At 39.7% G+C, this 26,723-nt stretch overlaps 1 protein-coding gene across 1 annotated transcript in view; it reads left to right on the top strand.

Annotated features, from left to right (window-relative positions):
- Positions 1–4,826: 4,826 nt before the first annotated feature.
- Positions 4,827–26,723, top strand: part of trpm4a (transient receptor potential cation channel, subfamily M, member 4a) — a 505,210-nt gene continuing 483,313 nt past the window's right edge. The window contains exon 1 of the mRNA XM_034189807.1: positions 4,827–4,946. Within this exon, the coding sequence (XP_034045698.1) occupies positions 4,878–4,946 (69 nt within the window). The 5' untranslated portion in view covers positions 4,827–4,877. The remainder of the gene's footprint in view (positions 4,947–26,723) is intronic.

Here is a 26,723-nt window from a genome sequence, read left to right as displayed (position 1 = left end):
AATTAATGAATACTATACTGTCTTATTCTAAAGTTTCAGGATACAAAATTAATTGGACAAAATCTGAGGCAATGCCCATATCAGGCATTTATAGTGGAAACATAATGGCAAAATTTGGTTTTCAGCCATTTGTATTGGAAAGGCACCAATCTACTGGAGGAATTGGCACGATCACAAAATATCCACACTGGGAAATCTTTATAAGGATGGGGTATTAATGTAATATAAGGAAATATTACAGAAATACTCTCTGACGGGTAAAGGACACTTTTGGAAATATCTTCAGATAAGGAATTGTGTAAAGTCACTGCCTCAGTCTTCGGATGCCTACTATTTGAATCTCCCACCTCATCATCATCGAGCCTCAACATTCTACAGGAGAATCAACTCAACACTCAGTGATGGCTGTAAAGCTTTGAAAGTTTTATGGGAGAAAGACATTGGAACTGTGTTAAAAGATGAAGAGTAGTTTAAAATTATATCTGAAAATGGAAAATCTGTAAGAGAATGTAGAGGTAAATTTACACAATATAAAATACTTCAGAGATACTACTGGACTCCAACAAAGCTGCATAGACTGGGCCTTATGAATAATCCGTTATGCTGGAAATGCTGTAATGAGGCTGGGACTCTTATGCACTGTCTGTGGGAGTGTACAGTTATAAAACCCTTCTGGTTAAAGGTGGTGCAAATTCTTAGTGATTGGCTGGGGAAGCCCTTACCTTTTTGTCCCAGATTATGTTTATTGGGGGATAGAGCACAGATACTTAACATTTCTGCTGGGAAATTCTCAGTCATCATGGTAGGGGTCTCAGTAGCTGCTCGAGTTATTCTAACCCACTGGAAAATACAGACCGCTCCAGAAGTTAAAGAATGGGTCAATAAGATGACAAAAATGGCTTCTTATGAGTGCATGTGTTGTGTGTTGGGGGGGTTTGGCTGGGCATTTTGGTGTTCTTTTCTTTTCTTTGCTCTCCAGGTGGTATGCAAACTGATTTATTGTCTGTGGAGAAGGTGCTGGCAGAAGAGTCCTTCACCCTCATCAACGTGATGTGCAGCACCTGTGGATGGTGCTCACGTGCAACCTTAAAGACTTTCAGCTGAAACAGATAATGAGATGGCGTTCTGCATTTAAGCCATGTGTGATTCAAGCAGAATTGCCGGGAACTCGACCTTGTGATGTTCGTTTGTGAGACGCTGAGGACCGCGCCTGGGTTTGACAGGACGGGTGAGGGACACATGCTGTCAGCACACATCAGAGGTGACTGATTGTCTGAATAATTGTTAACAGTAACTTGGTATTTTGTTACGCAGTATATGTGAACATTGATGAGAATTGTGCAGCTCGCTTCTCACGGCCGTGGCATGCGGACTGATGATCCTCCACCTGTTGTGAGAAGCTGCTCATTTACATAAAGCTTAAATTCAGACCTGAATGTGTTGCTGATAGTGTGTGCCTTTGAAGGATATTAGTTGTAGCTGCTGACTTACCTCACCTTTTCTATCCTTCGCAGAGTCGGTTTGTGGTGTCCACCTGGGGGGTGTTTGGCGGTGAACGTGGGTCCAGAAGCGCCGGGCTTCGATCCTTTTTGGCGCTGGAGTGCGTGCCGTCCTTCACTCCGCCAGACTGACGCAGTTTACGTTTGTACACTTTGTATTGCACAGAAGGGGGAAAAATAAAATTGTTTTGTTATTGGAACCGCTTTTTGATTGTTTTAGCGCTGGGTTCCGTCAGACGCAGGTCCGCTCCTCAACCCGCGTCAACACATAACAGCATGCTTAGCAAGCTTAAGAACAAGGACAAAACTATAGTATCAGTATGGGATCATTTCTGGTCATACATCACGATAAATAATTCTTAGATAGGAATATAACCCTAATAATAGGTTAAATATGTGGTGGCTACTGATGCCTGAGAGGTTTATATAATGATGTACTTCTTTGTGCTTACCTGCACTGAGTTACAACCCCGGTTCCAACTGACTCTTGGTTTTTTGTTTTTCTTGTGTGTATTTCTCATGTAAACGTGAGGTCTGTAATATTGTATTTGCCATGTACCAACTGAAACACTAATAAATACTTGAATTATATATAAAAAAAAAAGTGTGAGTATTTGGGACTATTTTATGTTTTGTCTCCTATGCGCTTACCGAGTCTGTGGGCTCGCGTCGCAGCAGGCCACTCACACCGCCCCCCTCTCTGCTGTATGGAGCTGTGGCAAACTGGCAACAGGTCCAGAAACTATGCTCGCTGTTTTGATATGGAGCGCTCGGCAGCCCGCAAGGATAGAACTGTTCTCTTCTTCTTTCCCGTCTTCAATCTTGTCCAGTTCGTCCAATGTTAAATCTTTACGCCTGTTGTGAAAGTGTAGTGACACGGACCCACAACAGGGGGTGCAAATGAACGGCCAATAGATGAGCCAAAAGGTAACAATTTAATGTTGTGAAATGTGCACAACGAACATACAGACAATCTCAGAATATAATTACAGTCAATCCACAAAGGTGACGTGTGGGCAGGCTCGAGGATAGAAGACGTCTGTCCTGAGAAGAGCCGGAACCACACGATTTACGCCGCCACAGAACCTGGTGAATACTGGAGCCGCCAAGTCCCGAATTCCCAGGTGATCACCGTCCCTGACTGTCGGATCTGGTACTGCTGGCGAGAATAAAGACAGTCAAGTGTGGGTGTGTGCACACCCAGTAACAACAACGGTGGGAATGCCACCTCCACCTCTCACTGAATAACTGCAGAGTACTGTGGATTCCTCAGGGGAAAAGAGTGCCTTCAACGCTCTCTCAGCTTTCACCGACGGAGGTACCAGTACTCCTGCAAACACTCACAATATACAAATATTGCAATCACAAATGGCTGAGGATATTACCTCCAATGAAGTATGATATCTCGGCAACGAGGTGGAGATGACATCTGTTCTTTATGGAGTGAGAGGACGTTGAGTTGAGTTGACAGCTGTCACCCCCGGCTGTGTCCATGGCGGCAGCGCCCTCTCGTGCCTGAAGCTCGCACTTCAGGCAGGGCGCCCTCTGGTGGTGGGCCAGCAGTACCTCCTCTTCTGGCGGCCCACACACAACAACGCCGTTGCTTTGGATGTTCTCGTTTGCTCTCCTCCTCTTTCCATTCCTCAAATGTTTTATTTTGGTCAAAAATATTAAAATTCACTTGGAAATCCATGTTGTATTGCATTTGTCATTCACCTGTCAAAACACAGCTGATCTTTGCCAACTGATTTGCGCGTTGCTATGGTGACAACCAGAGCGGAGTGATTATAACAGTGACTTAACTCGCTGAACTATGTGTGCGTATACACGAAAATAATGCATGCTAGTTAGACATGGAATTCTCACTGACCATGATATATATATATATATATATATATATATATATATATATATATATATATATATATATATATATATATATATATATATCAGGTTGTTTCTCTGTTATTTTCAATGTGAGCTGCTGTGAGCTGCAATCGTTTCCTGATCATGTCGTTCTGGGGAAAGTGAAGTTTGCTATTGTTCTTTAGAACAAGAACAATAATCAAGACGTTAAAGAGCAAACTTCACTTTCCCCAGAACGACATGATCAGGAAACGATCGCAGCTCACAGCAGCTCCCATTGAAAATAACAGAGAAACAACCTGAGCTTCTTGCATGTTTACATAAAACAAACACAATAACAACGTCTGAAAACCCAGACAATATATTCACCAGAGTTTTAGGGACAATATACAAAGAGTTTTATGTTGCGACGTTAATGCTGTTGTCCGTGTGCAGAGGTTATAGTGCAGCCTGATCGGAGCGACTCAGTGCAGTTCTCAACGCTACTGACATCTCGCAGAGCAGCGACCGCTTCCACGTTTTGCGAGATTTTGTGGGATTTGAAACCTCAATAGGGCAAAGACGACAGAACCATGGCGAATAAGATGAGGCTGGAACAAGGGCAAATGCACAAGGCAGGAAGCTCAACGAACTGGTAAAGGAGGACATGAAACATGAGGCTTAAATACAGGGAGTGTAAGAAAGGTCAGGAAGAGGGTGTGTTGGATGCGACACAGAAAAGTGGGCGTGACATACAAAAGCAGCTAATCTAAGTGCAAGTAAAGAGCAAGTGATAAAAATAAAGATGAACTAAAAACCAAAGGCCCAGTAAAATGCCAACAACAAAAATAACAAAGAAAGAATGATAAGAAAATACATAACTCATGAGATGAGTATTTGCTAATGTGTTTTTCCACAGTTGCGTCATGTTTCTGTGGCCTTTCTGTCTGTCTTGTTTGTTCCCTCTACAGATGTTACATTTTTCAGAGGTGGAAAACTCCGACTTCAGAAAGTCAAAACCCTCCAATGTGTTGTTTCTACCTGTGCATCTAAAACAGGTGATCTCAATAATCAGCTCACCCACCTGCCTGAAGAGCTGAACTAATTAAAATCAGCTGGTTTATTAGGAAGATGGAACAAATATGTGGTTGGACTTTTACTTTCTGAAGCCTAAGTTTTCCACCTCTGAAATTTTAAATAATTTTGTTGCTGTTGTATATCATGTGTTTGGCTGTTCTTTTAAAGTTGTTCAGACATGGGTTTATAGTATTTTTAACCTTGACTTGTACTGCACCTTGAAACTGTTGTCTTGAAAGTGCTTTCTAAAATTATTATTATTATTATTATTATTATTATGCTGACGTTGATGTAATATGAATATTTACGTCTTCTTCTGTGAATTTGTGTGACTTTGATGTTTGCGCTTTGTGTCATGTTGCCGTATGTTTGTGACGCGCCTCTTTGGGCGGAGCCTCGGACTCGGGACTTCGGACAGATCTGCTGAAACTTTCAGATCGGACTCGGCAAGCAGCGATGTCGGAGTTGGAGGAAGAGACACAAAGTGGAGGCGGACAGAGTGACTACAGGAAGGAGAAGGACCCGGTAAGTGTCCACGGGGACAGACTGCGTGTCAGTTCCACGTCGCGCGGGTTTTGGCGCTCTGCAGCCAAGACTTCTGTCTTTACGACGTCATTCATCTTTGATAATCTGTTTTCTTCACTCTCTGTCTTCATGAGAGAAAGTTTTGTTTTTCTAAGTTCAGCTGAATGCGGTTTACCTGAAGTCAGCTGACAGCTCCTCCCTGAAAGTACACATCAAGTTTAAATGTATAAATACTGATAGACTGATCATCTGATCCGACCAAAGTGTATTGATCTGAGGCAAAGTGTATAAATACTGATAGACTGATTATCTGATCCGAGGCAAAGTGTATTGATCTGAGGCAAAGTGTATAAATACTGATAGACTGATTATCTGATCCGAGGCAAAGTGTATTGATCTGAGGCAAAGTGTATAAATACTGATAGACTGATTATCTGATCCGAGGCAAAGTGTATTGATCTGAGGCAAAGTGTATAAATACTGATAGACTGATTATCTGATCCGAGGCAAAGTGTATTGATCTGAGGCAAAGTGTATAAATACTGATAGACTGATCATCTGATCCGACCAAAGTGTATTGATCTGAGGCAAAGTGTATAAATACTGATAGACTGATTATCTGATCCGAGGCAAAGTGTATTGATCTGAGGCAAAGTGTATAAATACTGATAGACTGATTATCTGATCCGAGGCAAAGTGTATTGATCTGAGGCAAAGTGTATAAATACTGATAGACTGATTATCTGATCCGAGGCAAAGTGTATTGATCTGAGGCAAAGTGTATAAATACTGATAGACTGATTATCTGATCCGAGGCAAAGTGTATTGATCTGAGGCAAAGTGTATAAATACTGATAGACTGATTATCTGATCCGAGGCAAAGTGTATTGATCTGAGGCAAAGTGTATAAATACTGATAGACTGATTATCTGATCCGAGGCAAAGTGTATTGATCTGAGGCAAAGTGTATAAATACTGATAGACTGATTATCTGATCCGAGGCAAAGTGTATTGATCTGAGGCAAAGTGTATAAATACTGATAGACTGATCATCTGATCCGACCAAAGTGTATTGATCTGAGGCAAAGTGTATAAATACTGATAGACTGATTATCTGATCCGAGGCAAAGTGTATTGATCTGAGGCAAAGTGTATAAATACTGATAGACTGATTATCTGATCCGAGGCAAAGTGTATTGATCTGAGGCAAAGTGTATAAATACTGATAGACTGATTATCTGATCCGAGGCAAAGTGTATTGATCTGAGGCAAAGTGTATAAATACTGATAGACTGATCATCTGATCCGAGGCAAAGTGTATTGATCTGAGGCAAAGTGTATAAATACTGATAGACTGATTATCTGATCCGAGGCAAAGTGTATTGATCTGAGGCAAAGTGTATAAATACTGATAGACTGATTATCTGATCCGAGGCAAAGTGTATTGATCTGAGGCAAAGTGTATAAATACTGATAGACTGATTATCTGATCCGAGGCAAAGTGTATAAATACTGATAGACTGATTATCTGATCCAAGGCAAAGTGTATAAATACTGGTAGACTGAATATCTGATCTGAGGCAAAGTGTATAAATACTGATAGACTGATCATCCGATCTGAGGCAAAGTGTATAAATACTGATAGACTGATCATCCGATCTGAGGCAAGGTGTATTGATCTGAGGCAAAGTGTATAAATACTGATAGACTGATCATCTGATCTGAGGCAAGGTGTATTGATCTGAGGCAAAGTGTATAAATACTGATAGACTGATCATCCGATCTGAGGCAAAGTGTATAAATACTGATAGACTGATCATCCGATCTGAGGCAAGGTGTATTGATCTGAGGCAAAGTGTATAAATACTGATAGACTGATCATCCGATCTGAGGCAAGGTGTATTGATCTGAGGCAAAGTGTATAAATACTGATAGACTGATCATCCGATCTGAGGCAAAGTGTATAAATACTGATAGACTGATCATCCGATCTGAGGCAAAGTGTATAAATACTGATAGACTGATCATCCGATCTGAGGCAAAGTGTATTGATCTGAGGCAAGGTGTATTGATCTGAGGCAAAGTGTATAAATACTGATAGACTGATCATCTGATCTGAGGCAAAGTGTATAAATACTGATAGACTGATTATCTGATCCGAGGCAAAGTGTATTGATCTGAGGCAAAGTGTATAAATACTGATAGACTGATTATCTGATCCGAGGCAAAGTGTATTGATCTGAGGCAAAGTGTATAAATACTGATAGACTGATTATCTGATCCGAGGCAAAGTGTATTGATCTGAGGCAAAGTGTATAAATACTGATAGACTGATTATCTGATCCGAGGCAAAGTGTATTGATCTGAGGCAAAGTGTATAAATACTGATAGACTGATTATCTGATCCGAGGCAAAGTGTATTGATCTGAGGCAAAATGTATAAATACTGATAGACTGATCATCTGATCTGAGGCAAAGTGTATAAATACTGATAGACTGATTATCTGATCCGAGGCAAAGTGTATTGATCTGAGGCAAAGTGTATAAATACTGATAGACTGATTATCTGATCCGAGGCAAAGTGTATTGATCTGAGGCAAAATGTATAAATACTGATAGACTGATCATCTGATCTGAGGCGTAATGTATAAATACTGATAGACTGATCATCTGATCTGAGGCGTAATGTATAAATACTGATAGACTGATTATCTGATCCGAGGCAAAGTGTATTGATCTGAGGCAAAGTGTATAAATACTGATAGACTGATCATCTGATCCGAGGCAAAGTGTATAAATACTGATAGACTGATCATCTGATCCGAGGCAAAGTGTATTGATCTGAGGCAAAGTGTATAAATACTGATAGACTGATCATCTGATCTGAGGCGTAATGTATAAATACTGATAGACTGATCATCTGATCTGAGGCGTAATGTATAAATACTGATAGACTGATCATCTGATCTGAGGCGTAATGTATAAATACTGATAGACTGATCATCTGATCTGAGGCGTAATGTATAAATACTGATAGACTGATCATCTGATCCGAGGCTAAGTGTATAAATACTGATAGACTGATCATCTGATCCGAGGCAAAGTGTATAAATACTGATAGACTGATCATCTGATCCGAGGCAAAGTGTATAAATACTGATAGACTGATCATCTGATCCGAGGCAAAGTGTATAAATACTGGAAGACTGAATATCTGATCCGAGGCAAAGTGTATAAATACTGATAGACTGATCATCCGATCTGAGGCAAAGTGTATTGATCTGAGGCAAAGTGTATAAATACTGATAGACTGATCATCTGATCTGAGGCAAAGTGTATAAATACTGATAGACTGATTATCTGATCCGAGGCAAAGTGTATTGATCTGAGGCAAAGTGTATAAATACTGATAGACTGATTATCTGATCCGAGGCAAAGTGTATTGATCTGAGGCAAAGTGTATAAATACTGATAGACTGATTATCTGATCCGAGGCAAAGTGTATTGATCTGAGGCAAAATGTATAAATACTGATAGACTGATCATCTGATCTGAGGCAAAGTGTATAAATACTGATAGACTGATTATCTGATCCTAGGCAAAGTGTATTGATCTGAGGCAAAGTGTATAAATACTGATAGACTGATTATCTGATCCGAGGCAAAGTGTATTGATCTGAGGCAAAATGTATAAATACTGATAGACTGATCATCTGATCTGAGGCAAAGTGTATAAATACTGATAGACTGATCATCTGATCTGAGGCAAAGTGTATAAATACTGATAGACTGATCATCTGATCTGAGGCAAAGTGTATAAATACTGATAGACTGATCATCTGATCTGAGGCAAAGTGTATAAATACTCATAGACTGATCATCTGATCCGAGGCAAAGTGTATTGATCTGAGGCAAAGTGTATAAATACTCATAGACTGATCATCTGATCCGAGGCAAAGTGTATTGATCTGAGGCAAAGTGTATAAATACTGATAGACTGATCATCTGATCCGAGGCAAAGTGTATTGATCTGAGGCAAAGTGTATAAATACTGATAGACTGATCATCTGATCCGAGGCAAAGTGTATAAATACTGATAGACTGATTATCTGATCCAAGGTGAAGTGTATAAATACTGGTAGACTGAATATCTAATCCGAGGCGAAGTGTATAAATACTGATAGACTGATCATCCGATCTGAGGCAAAGTGTATTGATCTGAGGCAAAGTGTATAAATACTGATAGACTGATCATCCGATCTGAGGCAAAGTGTATAAATACTGATAGACTGATCATCTGATCTGAGGCAAAAGTGTATAAATACTGATAGACTGATTATCTGATCCGAGGCAAAGTGTATTGATCTGAGGCAAAGTGTATAAATACTGATAGACTGATTATCTGATCCGAGGCAAAGTGTATTGATCTGAGGCAAAGTGTATAAATACTGATAGACTGATTATCTGATCCGAGGCAAAGTGTATTGATCTGAGGCAAAGTGTATAAATACTGATAGACTGATTATCTGATCCGAGGCAAAGTGTATTGATCTGAGGCAAAGTGTATAAATACTGATAGACTGATTATCTGATCCGAGGCAAAGTGTATTGATCTGAGGCAAAGTGTATAAATACCGATAGACTGATCATCTGATCCGAGGCAAAGTGTATTGATCTGAGGCAAAGTGTATAAATACCGATAGACTGATCATCTGATCTGAGGCAAAGTGTATAAATACCGATAGACTGATCATCTGATCTGAGGCAAAGTGTATAAATACCGATAGACTGATCATCTGATCTGAGGCAAAGTGTATAAATACCGATAGACTGATCATCTGATCTGAGGCAAAGTGTATAAATACCGATAGACTGATCATCTGATCTGAGGCAAAGTGTATAAATACCGATAGACTGATCATCTGATCTGAGGCAAAGTGTATAAATACCGATAGACTGATCATCTGATCTGAGGCAAAGTGTATAAATACCGATAGACTGATCATCTGATCTGAGGCAAAGTGTATAAATACCGATAGACTGATCATCTGATCTGAGGCAAAGTGTATAAATACCGATAGACTGATCATCTGATCTGAGGCAAAGTGTATAAATACTGATAGACTGATCATCTGATCTGAGGCGTAATGTATAAATACTGATAGACTGATTATCTGATCCGAGGCAAAGTGTATTGATCTGAGGCAAAGTGTATAAATACTGATAGACTGATTATCTGATCCGAGGCAAAGTGTATAAATACTGATAGACTGATCATCTGATCCGAGGCAAAGTGTATTGATCTGAGGCAAAGTGTATAAATACTGATAGACTGATTATCTGATCCGAGGCAAAGTGTATTGATCTGAGGCAAAGTGTATAAATACTGATAGACTGATTATCTGATCCGAGGCAAAGTGTATTGATCTGAGGCAAAGTGTATAAATACTGATAGACTGATTATCTGATCCGAGGCAAAGTGTATTGATCTGAGGCAAAGTGTATAAATACTGATAGACTGATTATCTGATCCGAGGCAAAGTGTATTGATCTGAGGCAAAGTGTATAAATACTGATAGACTGATTATCTGATCCGAGGCAAAGTGTATAAATACTGGTAGACTGAATATCTGATCCGAGGCGAAGTGTATAAATACTGATAGACTGATCATACGATCTGAGGCAAAGTGTATTGATCTGAGGCAAAGTGTATAAATACTGATAGACTGATCATCTGATCTGAGGCAAAGTGTATAAATACTGATAGACTGATTATCTGATCCGAGGCAATGTGTATTGATCTGAGGCAAAGTGTATAAATACTGATAGACTGATTATCTGATCCGAGGCAAAGTGTATTGATCTGAGGCAAAGTGTATAAATACTGATAGACTGATTATCTGATCCGAGGCAAAGTGTATTGATCTGAGGCAAAATGTATAAATACTGATAGACTGATCATCTGATCTGAGGCAAAGTGTATAAATACTGATAGACTGATCATCTGATCTGAGGCAAAGTGTATAAATACTGATAGACTGATCATCTGATCTGAGGCAAAGTGTATAAATACTGATAGACTGATCATCTGATCTGAGGCAAAGTGTATAAATACTGATAGACTGATCATCTGATCTGAGGCAAAGTGTATAAATACTGATAGACTGATCATCTGATCTGAGGCAAAGTGTATAAATACTGATAGACTGATCATCTGATCTGAGGCAAAGTGTATAAATACTGATAGACTGATCATCTGATCTGAGGCAAAGTGTATAAATACTGATAGACTGATCATCTGATCTGAGGCAAAGTGTATAAATACTGATAGACTGATCATCTGATCTGAGGCAAAGTGTATAAATACTGATAGACTGATCATCTGATCCGAGGCAAAGTGTATAAATACTGATAGACTGATCATCTGATCCGAGGCAAAGTGTATAAATACTGATAGACTGATCATCTGATCCGAGGCAAAGTGTATAAATACTGATAGACTGATCATCTGATCCGAGGCAAAGTGTATAAATACTGATAGACTGATCATCTGATCCGAGGCAAAGTGTATAAATACTGATAGACTGAATATCTGATCCGAGGCAAAGTGTATAAATACTGATAGACTGAATATCTGATCCGAGGCAAAGTGTATAAATACTGATAGACTGAATATCTGATCCGAGGCAAAGTGTATAAATACTGATAGACTGAATATCTGATCCGAGGCAAAGTGTATAAATACTGGTAGACTGAATATCTGATCCGAGGCAAAGTGTATAAATACTGGTAGACTGATCATCCGATCTGAGGCAAAGTGTATTGATCTGAGGCAAAGTGTATAAATACTGATAGACTGATTATCTGATCCGAGGCAAAGTGTATTGATCTGAGGCAAAGTGTATAAATACTGATAGACTGATTATCTGATCCGAGGCAAAGTGTATTGATCTGAGGCAAAGTGTATAAATACTGATAGACTGATTATCTGATCCGAGGCGAAGTGTATAAATACTGGTAGACTGAATATCTGATCCGAGGCGAAGTGTATAAATACTGATAGACTGATCATCCGATCTGAGGCGAAGTGTATTGATCTGAGGCGAAGTGTATAAATACTGATAGACTGATCATCCGATCTGAGGCAAAGTGTATTGATCTGAGGCAAAGGGTATAAATACTGATAGACTGATCATCCGATCTGAGGCAAAGTGTATAAATACTGATAGACTGATCATCTGATCTGAGGCAAAGTGTATAAATACTGATAGACTGATTATCTGATCCGAGGCAAAGTGTATTGATCTGAGGCAAAGTGTATAAATACTGATAGACTGATTATCTGATCCGAGGCAAAGTGTATTGATCTGAGGCAAAGTGTATAAATACTGATAGACTGATTATCTGATCCGAGGCAAAGTGTATTGATCTGAGGCAAAGTGTATAAATACTGATAGACTGATTATCTGATCCGAGGCAAAGTGTATTGATCTGAGGCAAAGTGTATAAATACTGATAGACTGATTATCTGATCCGAGGCAAAGTGTATTGATCTGAGGCAAAGTGTATAAATACTGATAGACTGATTATCTGATCCGAGGCAAAGTGTATTGATCTGAGGCAAAGTGTATAATACTGATAGACTGATTATCTGATCCGAGGCAAAGTGTATTGATCTGAGGCAAAGTGTATAAATACTGATAGACTGATTATCTGATCCGAGGCAAAGTGTATTGATCTGAGGCAAAGTGTATTGATCTGAGGCAAAGTGTATAAATACCGATAGACTGATCATCTGATCTGAGGCAAAGTGTATAAATACTGATAGACTGATCATCTGATCTGAGGCAAAGTGTATAAATACTGATAGACTGATTATCTGATCCGAGGCAAAGTGTATAAATACTGATAGACTGATCATCTGATCTGAGGCGTAATGTATAAATACTGATAGACTGATTATCTGATCCGAGGCAAAGTGTATTGATCTGAGGCAAAGTGTATAAATACTGATAGACTGATTATCTGATCCGAGGCAAAGTGTATTGATCTGAGGCAAAGTGTATAAATACTGATAGACTGATCATCTGATCCGAGGCAAAGTGTATTGATCTGAGGCAAAGTGTATAAATACTGATAGACTGATCATCTGATCCGAGGCAAAGTGTATTGATCTGAGGCAAAGTGTATAAATACTGATAGACTTATTATCTGATCCGAGGCAAAGTGTATTGATCTGAGGCAAAGTGTATAAATACTGATAGACTGATTATCTGATCCGAGGCAAAGTGTATTGATCTGAGGCAAAGTGTATAAATACTGATAGACTGATTATCCGATCTGAGGCAAAGTGTATTGATCTGAGGCAAAGTGTATAAATACTGATAGACTGATCATCCGATCTGAGGCAAAGTGTATTGATCTGAGGCAAAGTGTATAAATACTGATAGACTGATCATCTGATCTGAGGCAAAGTGTATAAATACTGATAGACTGATTATCTGATCCGAGGCAAAGTGTATTGATCTGAGGCAAACTGTATAAATACTGATAGACTGATTATCTGATCCGAGGCAAAGTGTATTGATCTGAGGCAAAGTGTATAAATACTGATAGACTGATCATCTGATCTGAGGCAAAGTGTATAAATACTGATAGACTGATCGTCTGATCTGAGGCGTAGTGTATAAATACTGATAGACTGATCGTCTGATCCGAGGCGTAGTGTATAAATACTGATAGACTGATCGTCTGATCCGAGGCGTAGTGTATAAATACTGATTGACTGATCGTCTGATCCGAGGCGTAGTGTATAAATACTGATAGACTGATCGTCTGATCCGAGGCGTAGTGTATAAATACTGATAGACTGATCGTCTGATCCGAGGCGTAGTGTATAAATACTGATAGACTGATTGTCTGAACCGAGGCGTGATGTATAAATGACCAGCTTGCCTCTACTGGTGGTTGGCTCTCACTGCGGTATTGTATCACTTCCTGTTCCGGAGCACAGCGGTGTTTTTCTGTATCTCTTAGCTGTTTAATCTGCGCAGTTAGATTGATCTAGTTATCTAGATTACGATTTGTTTCCCAGTGTAATCTTTACGTGCCTTAACTAAAGCACTCCTTCTGCTGAATCACCTCTAAATTATTTACACATTATTCACTTTGCGTGTTTTTAGGAATCCGCTAGCTTAGCGTAGCTACTAGCTCTTAGCCGATTTAGCATGGCGGCTTCTCCTGTCTCTCCCGCACTTTTCTGCTCTGGGTGTGAAATGTTTAGTTATTCCTCGGCCTCCTTTAGCAGTAACGGTACTTGTAATAAGTGTAGCTTATTCGTAGCTTTGGAGGCCAGGCTGGGCGAATTGGAGACTCGGCTCTGCACCGTGGAAAATTCTACAGCTAGCCAGGCCCCTGTAGTCGGTGCGGACCAAGGTAGCTTAGCCGCCGTTAGTTACCCCCTGGCAGATCCCGAGCAGCCGGGAAAGCAGGCCGACTGGGTGACTGTGAGGAGGAAGCGTAGTTCTAAACAGAAGCCCCGTGTACACCGCCAACCCGTTCACATTTCTAACCGTTTTTTCCCCACTCGGCGACACACCCGCCGAGGATCAAACTCTGGTTATTGGCGACTCTGTTTTGAGAAATGTGAAGTTAGCGACACCAGCAACCATAGTCAATTGTCTTCCGGGGGCCAGAGCAGGCGACATTGAAGGAAATTTGAAACTGCTGGCTAAGGCTAAGCGTAAATTTGGTAAGATTGTAATTCACGTCGGCAGTAATGACACCCGGTTACGCCAATCGGAGGTCACTAAAATTAACATTAAATCGGTGTGTAACTTTGCAAAAACAATGTCGGACTCTGTAGTTTTCTCTGGGCCCCTCCCCAATCGGACCGAGAGTGACATGTTTAGCCGCATGTTCTCCTTGAATTGCTGGCTGTCTGAGTGGTGTCCAAAAAATGAGGTGGGCTTCATAGATAATTGGCAAAGCTTCTGGGGAAAACCTGGTCTTGTTAGGAGAGACGGCATCCATCCCACTTTGGATGGAGCAGCTCTCATTTCTAGAAATCTGGCCAATTTTCTTAAATCCTCCAAACCGTGACTATCCAGGGTTGGGACCAGGAAGCAGAGTTGTAGTCTTACACACCTCTCTGCAGCTTCTCTCCCCCTACCATCCCCTCATTACCCCATCCCCGTAGAGACGGTGCCTGCTCCCAGACTACCAATAACCAGCAAAAATCTATTTAAGCATAAAAATTCAAAAAGAAAAAATAATATAGCACCTTCAACTGCACCACAGACTAAAACAGTTAAATGTGGTCTATTAAACATTAGGTCTCTCTCTTCTAAGTCCCTGTTGGTAAATGATATAATAATTGATCAACATATTGATTTATTCTGCCTTACAGAAACCTGGTTACAGCAGGATGAATATGTTAGTTTAAATGAGTCAACACCCCCTGAGTCACACTAACTGTCAGAATGCTCGTAGCATGGGCCGGGGCGGAGGATTAGCAGCAATCTTCCATTCCAGCTTATTAATTAATCAAAAACCCAGACAGAGCTTTAATTCATTTGAAAGCTTGACTCTTAGTCTTGTCCATCCAAATTGGAAGTCCCAAAAAACAGTTTTATTTGTTATTATCTATCGTCCACCTGGTCGTTACTGTGAGTTTCTCTGTGAATTTTCAGACCTTTTGTCTGACTTAGTGCTTAGCTCAGATAAGATAATTATAGTGGGCGATTTTAACATCCACACAGATGCTGAGAATGACAGCCTCAACACTGCATTTAATCTATTATTAGACTCTATTGGCTTTGCTCAAAAAGTAAATGAGTCCACCCACCACTTTAATCATATCTTAGATCTTGTTCTGACTTATGGTATGGAAATAGAAGACTTAACCGTATTCCCTGAAAACTCCCTTCTGTCTGATCATTTCTTAATAACATTTACATTTACTCTGATGGACTACCCAGCAGTGGGGAATAAGTTTCATTACACTAGAAGTCTTTCAGAAAGCGCTGTAACTAGGTTTAAGGATATGATTCCTTCTTTATGTTCTCTAATGCCATATACCAACACAGTGCAGAGTAGCTACCTAAACTCTGTATGTGAGATAGAGTATCTCGTCAATAGTTTTACATCGTCATTGAAGACAACTTTGGATGCTGTAGCTCCTCTGAAAAAGAGAGCTTTAAATCAGAAGTGCCTGACTCCGTGGTATAACTCACAAACTCGTAGCTTAAAGCAGATAACCCGTAAGTTGGAGAGGAAATGGTGTCTCACTAATTTAGAAGATCTTCACTTAGCCTGGAAAAAGATTCTGTTGCTCTATAAAAAAGCCCTCCGTAAAGCTAGGACATCTTTCTACTCATCACTAATTGAAGAAAATAAGAACAACCCCAGGTTTCTTTTCAGCACTGTAGCCAGGCTGACAAAGAGTCAGAGCTCTATTGAGCTGAGTATTCCATTAACTTTAACTAGTAATGACTTCATGACTTTCTTTGCTAACAAAATTTTAACTATTAGAGAAAAAATTACTCATAACCATCCCAAAGACGTATCGTTATCTTTGGCTGATTTCAGTGATGCCGGTATTTGGTTAGACTCTTTCTCTCCGATTGTTCTGTCTGAGTTATTTTCATTAGTTACTTCATCCAAACCATCAACATGTTTATTAGACCCCATTCCTACCAGGCTGCTCAAGGAAGCCCTACCATTATTTAATGCTTCGATCTTAAATATGATCAATCTATCTTTGTTAGTTGGCTATGTACCACAGGCTTTTAAGGTGGCAGTAATTAAACCATTACTTAAAAAGCCATCACTTGACCCAGCTATCTTAGCTAATTATAGGCCAATCTCCAACCTTCCTTTTCTCTCAAAAATTCTTGAAAGGGTAGTTGTAAAACAGCTAACTGATCATCTGCAGAGGAATGGTCTATTTGAAGAGTTTCAGTCAGGTTTTAGAATTCATCATAGTACAGAAACAGCATTAGTGAAGGTTACAAATGATCTTCTTATGGCCTCGGACAGTGGACTCATCTCTGTGCTTGTTCTGTTAGACCTCAGTGCTGCTTTTGATACTGTTGACCATAAAATTTTATTACAGAGATTAGAGCATGCCATAGGTATTAAAGGCACTGTGCTGCCGTGGTTTGAATCATATTTGTCTAATAGATTACAATTTGTTCATGTAAATGGGGAATCTTCTTCACAGACTAAAGTTAATTATGGAGTTCCACAAGGTTCTGTGCTAGGACCAATTTTATTCACTTTATACATGCTTCCCTTAGGTAGTATTATTAGACGGTATTGCTTAAATTTTCATTGTTACGCAGATGATACCCAGCTTTATCTATCCATGAAGCCAGAGGACACACACCAATTAGCTAAACTGCAGGATTGTCTTACAGACATAAAGACATGGATGACCTCTAATTTCCTGCTTTTAAACTCAGATAAAACTGAAGTTATTGTACTTGGCCCCACAAATCTTAGAAACATGGTGTCTAACCAGATCCTTACTCTGGATGGCATTACCCTGACCTCTAGTAATACTGTGAGAAATCTTGGAGTCATTTTTGATCAGGATATGTCATTCAAAGCGCATATTAAACAAATATGTAGGACTGCTTTTTTGCATTTACGCAATATCTCTAAAATCAGAAAGGTCTTGTCTCAGAGTGATGCTGAAAAACTAATTCATGCATTTATTTCCTCTAGGCTGGACTATTGTAATTCATTATTATCAGGTTGTCCTAAAAGTTCCCTAAAAAGCCTTCAGTTAATTCAAAATGCTGCAGCTAGAGTACTGACGGGGACTAGAAGGAGAGAGCATATCTCACCCATATTGGCCTCTCTTCATTGGCTTCCTGTTAATTCTAGAGTAGAATTTAAAATTCTTCTTCTTACTTATAAGGTTTTGAATAATCAGGTCCCATCTTATCTTAGGGACCTCATAGTACCATATCACCCCAATAGAGTGCTTCGCTCTCAGACTGCAGGCTTACTTGTAGTTCCTAGGGTTTTTAAGAGTAGAATGGGAGGCAGAGCCTTCAGCTTTCAGGCTCCTCTCCTGTGGAACCAGCTCCCAATTCGGATCAGGGAGACAGACACCCTCTCTACTTTTAAGATTAGGCTTAAAACTTTCCTTTTTGCTAAAGCTTATAGTTAGGGCTGGATCAGGTGACCCTGAACCATCCCTTAGTTTAGTTATGCTGCTATAGACGTAGACTGCTGGGGGGTTCCCATGATGCACTGTTTCTTTCTCTTTTTGCTCTGTATGCACCACTCTGCATTTAATCATTAGTGATCGATCTCTGCTCCCCTCCACAGCATGTCTTTTTCCTGGTTCTCTCCCTCAGCCCCAACCAGTCCCAGCAGAAGACTGCCCCTCCCTGAGCCTGGTTCTGCTGGAGGTTTCTTCCTGTTAAAAGGGAGTTTTTCCTTCCCACTGTAGCCAAGTGCTTGCTCACAGGGGGTCGTTTTGACCGTTGGGGTTTTACATAATTATTGTATGGCCTTGCCTTGCAATATGAAGCGCCTTGGGGCAACTGTTTGTTGTGATTTGGCGCTATATAAAAGAATTGATTGATTGATTGATTGATTGATAAATACTTATAGACTGATTATCTGATCCGAGGCATAATGTATAAATACTTATAGACTGATCATCTGAACCGAAGTGAAATGTATAAATACTTATGCCCCTCTCACACCTTGCAATAATTTGCCTGACACGGCAAATATTGCCATAATCCGATGCCTCATTCACACCTGTCAGATCGCATCCAGAGTGTATTTAGACAACACAGACTGCTATCAGATGGCCATAAAAGGCACTGTTGACTGCCCGATCTCCATATGTCTGGATGGCGAACAAGCCCTGTTGACAGACTGCTGTCCGTAGGTCTTCAGACTGATATTTTCTGATTGTGGCCTGATGTGTCATTCTGATGCAATTTGGCCTCAATTGGCATATGTGTGATGGGGCTATAAGCATACACATGTGCAGTCAAGGTGGGATCTGCCCACATTCTAAGTAGCAGAATGGCATTCGTACATGGCTGTCTGAATGTAAGGCAAAGTGTATAAATACTTATAGACTTATCATCTGTACCGAGTCGAAATGTATAAATACTTATAGACTTATCATCTGTACCAAGTTGAAATATATAAATACAAATAGACTTATCATCTGTACCTGAGTGAAATTGTATAAATACTAATTAGACTTATCATCTGAACCGAGTCAAAATATATAAATACTTATAGACTTATCATGTGAATTGAGTCTAAATGTATAAATATTTATAGAGTTATCATCTGAACTGATTTGACATATATAAATACTTATAGATTCATCATGTGAACCGAGTCGAAATGTATAAATACTTATATACTTATCATCAGTACCAAGTTGAAATATATAAATACAAATAGACTTATCATCTGAATTGAGTCCAAATGTTTAAATACTTATAGACTTATCATCTGTACTGAGTCGAAATGTATAAATACTTATATATTCATCACCTGAAGTGGTGAAGCACAGTTTGATTGATGGTGAACGATATTGGTATTCTTTCTGTATGTATCTATAACTATCTACAATAGTAATATTTCCTATCCTGAAGTATCTTTAAATCCCCTTCCAAATATACTCTACAAATATATGGACCCGATTGACAACCTGAAATATGTGATGTGATGGAAAATACTTCACTTTAGTTTTGCATAAAATATCCACAGTACATGTATAGAACCCACAGTACCATGCCATCTATATTTATAAAGCACTTTACTACAACCAAAGCTGACGCAATGTGCTGTACACTAAAACATACAGTTAAAACATTAAGACATATATCTAAACAAGTTAATAAATAAATATAGTGCACGCACACACAAACACATACACACAGACACAACAGTATGCAAAGAAACATGTTTAAGAAACATAATGAAAATGAAAATGAGGGGCCTATAATGTTTGCCACCTTTCTCAAATCTCTTTTGTACAAACTAGGTCATAAATCTAATAGGAATCAACAGAATAATATAAATGTAGCATGAAACTGACAAATACGATCATTTGAAACAGTGTGATTCTCACTGGACGAGCAGCTTGACAGGGGAAAGAATGAAGAAAGATGTGTTCAAATCATTTTTATCCGCTAGGGCTATAATCTGAAGTTTAACTGAAATTAGGTGCCATTTGACCTCAAGTGAAACACTGAAGGTCAAGGCCAATCACCTATCCCAGGTAATGGCTAATAAACAAGGCCTGTCACTATGTTCATGCAAAATTTGGAGGCAGAACTTCAAAAATTGCGACCAGGAAAGTTGTTTAGTTGAATTTAGTGTTTGATCTTCCTGTGACCTTGACCTTTAGCTTGATTCTTTTGTGTACTGAAAGGTACCTTGTTAGGGCTGCTATCTGTACTAGGGGAGCTACGACCACTACCTTTGCACCCCCCCCCCCCCCCCCCGGACTAAGCCAAACCAACTTTTTTAGGTTTTTTAGATGACCCCAAAACACAATCAGGATGTTCCCCAAAATAAAAACTGTCCTCAAGTCAGTTATCCAAGAAGGTGTCCAAGATGGCCGCCGAAATGGGGTTTTTCACTAAAACACCTTTAAACAACTATAAATATCACAGAGATTCAATGAGAAGACCATTGCAGGTCACAGCAAACTCATTTGTTCCTAAACTAAATTCATTCATGGGTTTAAGATTCAAAATGGCGTCCAAAATAGCCACCAATAGACCCTTATCATTAAAATACATAGTAGGAAGATGTTTATATGTTGTTTAAAGGTGTTTTAGTGAAAAATCGCTATTTTGGTAGCCATCTTGGACACCATCTTGAATAACTGGCTTGAGGCCAGTTTTTATTTTTGGGAACATCCTGATTATGTTTTTGGGTCATTTAAGGAACCTAAAAAAAGCTGGTTTGGTTTAGTCCTGGGGGGGGCAAAGGTAGTGGTCGTAGCTCCCCTAGTAATGTGAGCAGAAAAGTTGTTTAGTTGAATTTAGTTTTTAACCTTCCTGTGACCTTGACCATTGATCTTGTGCTTGATTCTTTTGTCAAATCAAATCAGTTTAAAATCAAATCAATTATATATATATATATATATATATATATATATATATATATATATATATATATATATATATATATATATATATATATATAGCACCAAATCACAACAAGCAGTTGCCCCAAGGCGCTTTATATTGTAAGGCAAAAGCCATACAATAATTACAGAAAAACCCCAACGGTCAAAACGACCCGCTATGAGCAAGCACTTGGCGACAGTGGGAAGGAAAAACTCCCTTTTAACAGGAAGAAACCTCCAGCAGAACCAGGCTCAGGGAGGGGCAGTCTTCTGCTGGGACTGGTTAGGGTTGAGGGGAGAGAATCAGGAAAAAGACATGCTGTGGAGGGGAGCAGAGATCAGTCACTAATGATTAAATGCAGAGTGGTGCATACAGAGCAAAAAGAGAAAGAAACACTCAGTGCATCATGAGAACCCCCAGCAGTCTAAGTGTATAGCAACATAACTAAGGGATGGTTCAGGGTCACCTGATCGAGTTCTAACTATAAGCTTTGGCAAAAAGGAAAGTTTTAAGCCTAATCTTAAAAGTAGAGAGGGTGTCTGTCTCCCTGATCTGAATTGGGAGCTGGTTCCACAGGAGAGGAGCCTGAAAGCTGAAGGCTCTGCCTCCCATTCTACTCTTAAAAACCCTAGGAACTACAAGTAAGCCTGCAGTCTGAGAGCGAAGCACTCTATTGGGGTGATATGGTACTAACAGGTCCCTAAGATAAGATGGGACCTGATTATTCAAAACCTTATAAGTAAGAAGAAGAATTTTAAATTCTATTCTAGAATTAAAAGGAAGCCAATGAAGAGAGGCCAATATGGGTGAGATATGCTCTCTCCTTCTAGTCCCCGTCAGTACTCTAGCTGCAGCATTTTGAATTAACTGAAGGCTTTTCAGGGAACTTTTAGGACAACCTGATAATAATGAATTACAATAGTCCAGCCTAGAGGAAATAAATGCATGAATTAGTTTTTCAGCATCACTCTGAGACAAGACCTTTCTAATTTTAGAGATATTGCGCAAATGCAAAAAAGCAGTCCTACATATTTGCTTAATATGCGCATTGAAGGACATATCCTGATCAAAAATGACTCCAAGATTTCTCACAGTATTACTAGAGGTCAGGGTAATGCCATCCAGAGTAAGGATCTGGTTAGACACCATGTTTCTAAGATTTGTGGGGCCAAGTACAATAACTTCAGTTTTATCTGAATTTAAAAGCAGGAAATTAGAGGTCATCCATGTCTTTATGTCTGTAAGACATTCCTGCAGTTTAACTAACTGGTGTGTGTCTTCTGGCTTCATGGATAGATAAAGCTGGGTATCATCTGTGTAAAAATGAAAATTTAACCAATGCTTTCTAATAATACTGCCTAAGGGAAGCATGTATAAATATAATGTACTGAAATATAATAACCTGCCATCAGGACAAGAAGAAAGTTTACGTCAGTTATAATAATATAACTTAATATTAGTTTACTTATCAAATATTAACTGAATGGAATTTCATAATATTACCGTGTTCCCTGAGGAGGCAGGGGTGGTGGTCAAGTGGTTAGTGCACTTGGTAGCAGTGTGGAAGGTTACTGGTTCAAACCTCACCCCACCCGCATTACCCATGCAATGTGGAGTTGTATCAGGAAAGGCATCCAGCGTAAAACGTGCGCCAAATCAACATGCAGATCCACCTGGGATCTGCTGTGACAATCCCAAGTGAAAACAAGGGACCTGCACAGTGCTCCCTGAGGAATTTTACTGCAAACACATTGTCACATTCTCCATCACTTTGGGAAATGTTTCCTGAGGAATGTTCCAAATTTCTTCATTGGTCCATTGTTTCACTCCTCTTCAGAAGCAGCAACTCTGCTTCTTATCCCCTCTCAAAGCCATTAAAATGTCAATCGTGAGTCACTTTTGTGCAGATTAAAGTGACTAACTGGGACTCCTGTCTTGTTGCAAGAAAGAAACAAGAATCATCCTCCGTTATGTTGATCCAAACGCTGCCCTGCTCTCTGCTGAGTTGAGTCTGCTCGGAATTTATAACTTCAAAGCAAATCACCGTTTAAATCTAATGGCACCTATTTCCAAATGTTGTAATACAAACAATAAACTGCAATTGATCAAAATGTTTGTTTTTTTCCCTCCCAACATGAGACGTCCCGGCTGACGTGCAGCAGCCCAAGACTGTGTGGCTGCAGACCTGCAGACTGCAGCAGCCAGCTGAGCTCAGCTCAGATGTATGGAGAGACAGTTACGCCATTAATTAAAGGAAATGCTTTTGACAAAAACTACAGATTTTGTTTATTTCTATTTATGTTCAGAGATCAAGGATCCAGTGACCAATTTCATATTTATTTACTTAAGACTCAATAAAAAATGTTGTTGACATAGAAAACCTGTAAAGCCTACTTGTAGTACACAGAAAATTCACAGGAGGTATCGATAAGGAATTGGATCGATAAGCGGAATCGATAATGGTATCGATATCAATAAAATCTTCTCAATACCCATCCCTAGTTTCCCCTGTGAGGAACATAGTGGGGAAATGGAAGACTGCAGGCACAGTACTAGTTAAGGCCCGAAGTGGCAGGCCAAGAAAAATCTCAGATAAGCTGAAGTAAAGGATGGTGAGAACAGTCACAGTCAACCCACAGACCTGCTCCAAAGACCTACAACATGATCTTGCTGCAGATAGTGTCTCTGTGCATCATTCAACTATACAGCGCACTTTGCACAAAGAGATGCTGTAATGCAGAGGAAGCCTTTTCTGCGTACACGCCACAAATAGTCACTTGAGGCAGTGATTCTCAACCGGGGTGCCGCGGCACCCTAGGGTGCCGTGATCGATCGTCAGGGGTGCCGTGGGCAATTATCAAATATCACCATTATCGGGTTTATGTGCTGTAATAGTGTGGCAGATGGTGTAATGCTCTTTTATTCCAGTAGATGGCAGCAAAGCATGCAGTAGCGCTGAGCCGTGTGCCAACAAGGAGGCGTGATCGCCATTTTAATTCCGGGCAAGTTAGTGATTTGTGTGCATAGAAGTTCACTTAGTCTCATCAAGAAACAGGTGGAATATGCCGGAAAGCTGCGCATATTGGCAAAGTCACAAACGGAGGAACAAGGGAGACAATATTTCCTCCATAAGTAAGTGGTTTTAGTTATTGTTGTCACTTTGTCTGTGATATTTGGATGATAAACAGCTGTATGTCTCCTGCCGTACCTGTGTCGCCCGATGACACGGATCATTAATTTCACTTATGTCTACTTGATATTTTCCACTGCTAGACCAATGTCTAGTTAAAATTCTTGTCGTTAGTGACTAAAAATTGTTCGACAAGACTGGGGAGTTTTTTTTTTTTTTTGCACCTTAAAATAATGAGATTAATGACCCGCACTGTGCTGCCACACACACAGAGATGTGCACACACACACACACTGCTGACTTCATGAATGAAACTCGGTCAATAAAGGATAATTATGTAAAAATATAATATATATAATTGTATTGTAATGGTTTTAGGAGCCGCACTGCGTTGAACAGCAGCAGCAGCTCAGCCGAGCAGCGTAGCTTATCAGCGCAGATCCGTGTAACTTTCAACACTAATATTTGTGAATGTGTGTGTGTCAGAGTAAGTTTAATACTTTCCTGACATAATTTAATGTAATTTAATTTTACTGGCTCGATATCCAGGACAAAATGGGATTTTAATACGTATTTTGCGAATATTTTTCTGAGTGTGTTAAGTCGCGAATCTCCATTGAAAATGCATTAACATCCGGGTACTTCGTCAATATTTTGCCCGGTTAGGAGACGTCATGTCGCTGTCCATGAAGGGACGTTTTCGTTTAGTGTGCAGCATTGGGACTGCACTCTCTAGTTCTTATATACAGCTCCATGACTATAGTATACTATGTTACGTCATATCTGTACCGCACGTGTTGCTAACGCACCGTGTAGCGACAGTCGAGTTAGTGGTGCGTGACACGTGACACATGACAGTGGTGTGCCGCAGGATTTTGTAAATATAAAAAGGGTGCCGCGGCTCAAAAAAAGGTTGAAAATCACTGACTTGAGGTATGTTAAAGCACATTTGGACAACCCAACTTCATTTTGGAATAAAGTGCTGCGGACTGATGAAACTAAAATTGCGTTATTTGGACATAACAAGGGGCGGTATGCATGGCTGAAGAAGAATGCAGCATTCCAAGAAAAACACTTGCTACCTACAGTAAAATTTGGAGGTGGTTCCATCATGCTGTGTGGCTGTGTGGCCAGTGCAGGTACTGGGAAACTTGTTAAAGTTGAGGTTCACATGGATTCCAGTCAGTATCAACAGATTCTTGAGAACAATGTTCATGAATCAGTGACAAATTTGAAGTTTTGCCGGGGCTGGATCTTTCAACAAGACAACGACCCTAAACACTGCTCAAAATCTACTAAGGCATTCATGCAGAGGAACAAGTACAACGTTCTGCAATGGCCATCTCAGTCCCTAGACCTGAATATTATTGAAAATCTGTGGTGTGATTTTAAGCGTGCTGTCCATGCTCGGAAACCAACAAACCTGAGATGTTTTGTAAAGAAGAATGGTCCAAAATACCTTCAACCAGAATCCATACTCTCATTGGAAGCTATAGGAAGCATTTAGAGGCTGTTATTTCTGCAAGAGGAAGATCTACTAAATATTGATGTACTTTTTCTGTTGGCGTGCCCAAATTTATGCAACTGCCTAATTTTTTTTAAAGAATTATTGCACACTTTCTGTAAATCTTTCAAACTTCATTTGACTTCTCAAGTATCAGTGTGTTTGCCTGCTATATGATATATTTAACTGAAATTGCTGATCCAAACAACAAATGATTTATAAAGGAAAACCATGGAAGTCATCGGGGGGCCCAAACTTACTGGGGTGCTGTCAGGTGCTCTGAGCAGAACTCCATCTATCTCTTCCTGAACGAACCCATCCATCCCCTTCCTGAGTTCCTGTTCTAGACATTTGCATCACTACACTAAGATGTTGTATTCTTTCTTGATTGGTCCACTTCTCATCCTGCGCACAGTGCAGTCTTCCATCACACACATCCTTCTCTTACCTAATAAGGACTTGATCAAACACTCATTACGCAGTTGTTAGCCGCTCCCCCAGGCAGTCACCCATCCACGCATCAGCCAGCTCAATTCACACATGGTATTATACATTCCACTGTGAGCACATCTTGTTTTTCTACCCAAGAGATTACCATACACAGTGTCAACACACCTTATTCCCTTTCGATTTAGCCACGAATGAGTCACACAGTTTTCAGTTATCAACCAGAAAAACAGGTTAGAACAACAGCAGAACACATTCAAACATGATCATATAAAAAAAACACCATCAACTTTGTACCAATCAATATACAGTGAGTACATCATTCATTAATTATGCTAACATGTGACAAATACGCTGTGCTCAGGAACTCAGTCCAGGGTAAAAAAATTAAAAGCCAAATCTGACTACTATGTAAATAAGGTGGTAGTAAACAACAACCCTAAACTTTGGAAAATCCTAAAAAGCCTTGATTCTTCAAATAGAAGGAATTCAGAACCTAAGAATATTGGACTTAAAATTGATGATCAAATTTGTTTTTAGTGTGTGGATGTAGGAGGTGTTATATCA

The sequence above is a fragment of the Thalassophryne amazonica genome, chromosome 16 (genome assembly GCF_902500255.1).
Source record: "Thalassophryne amazonica chromosome 16, fThaAma1.1, whole genome shotgun sequence".
NCBI lineage: Eukaryota > Metazoa > Chordata > Actinopteri > Batrachoidiformes > Batrachoididae > Thalassophryne > Thalassophryne amazonica.
This window is presented reverse-complemented; position numbering and strand designations above follow the sequence as displayed.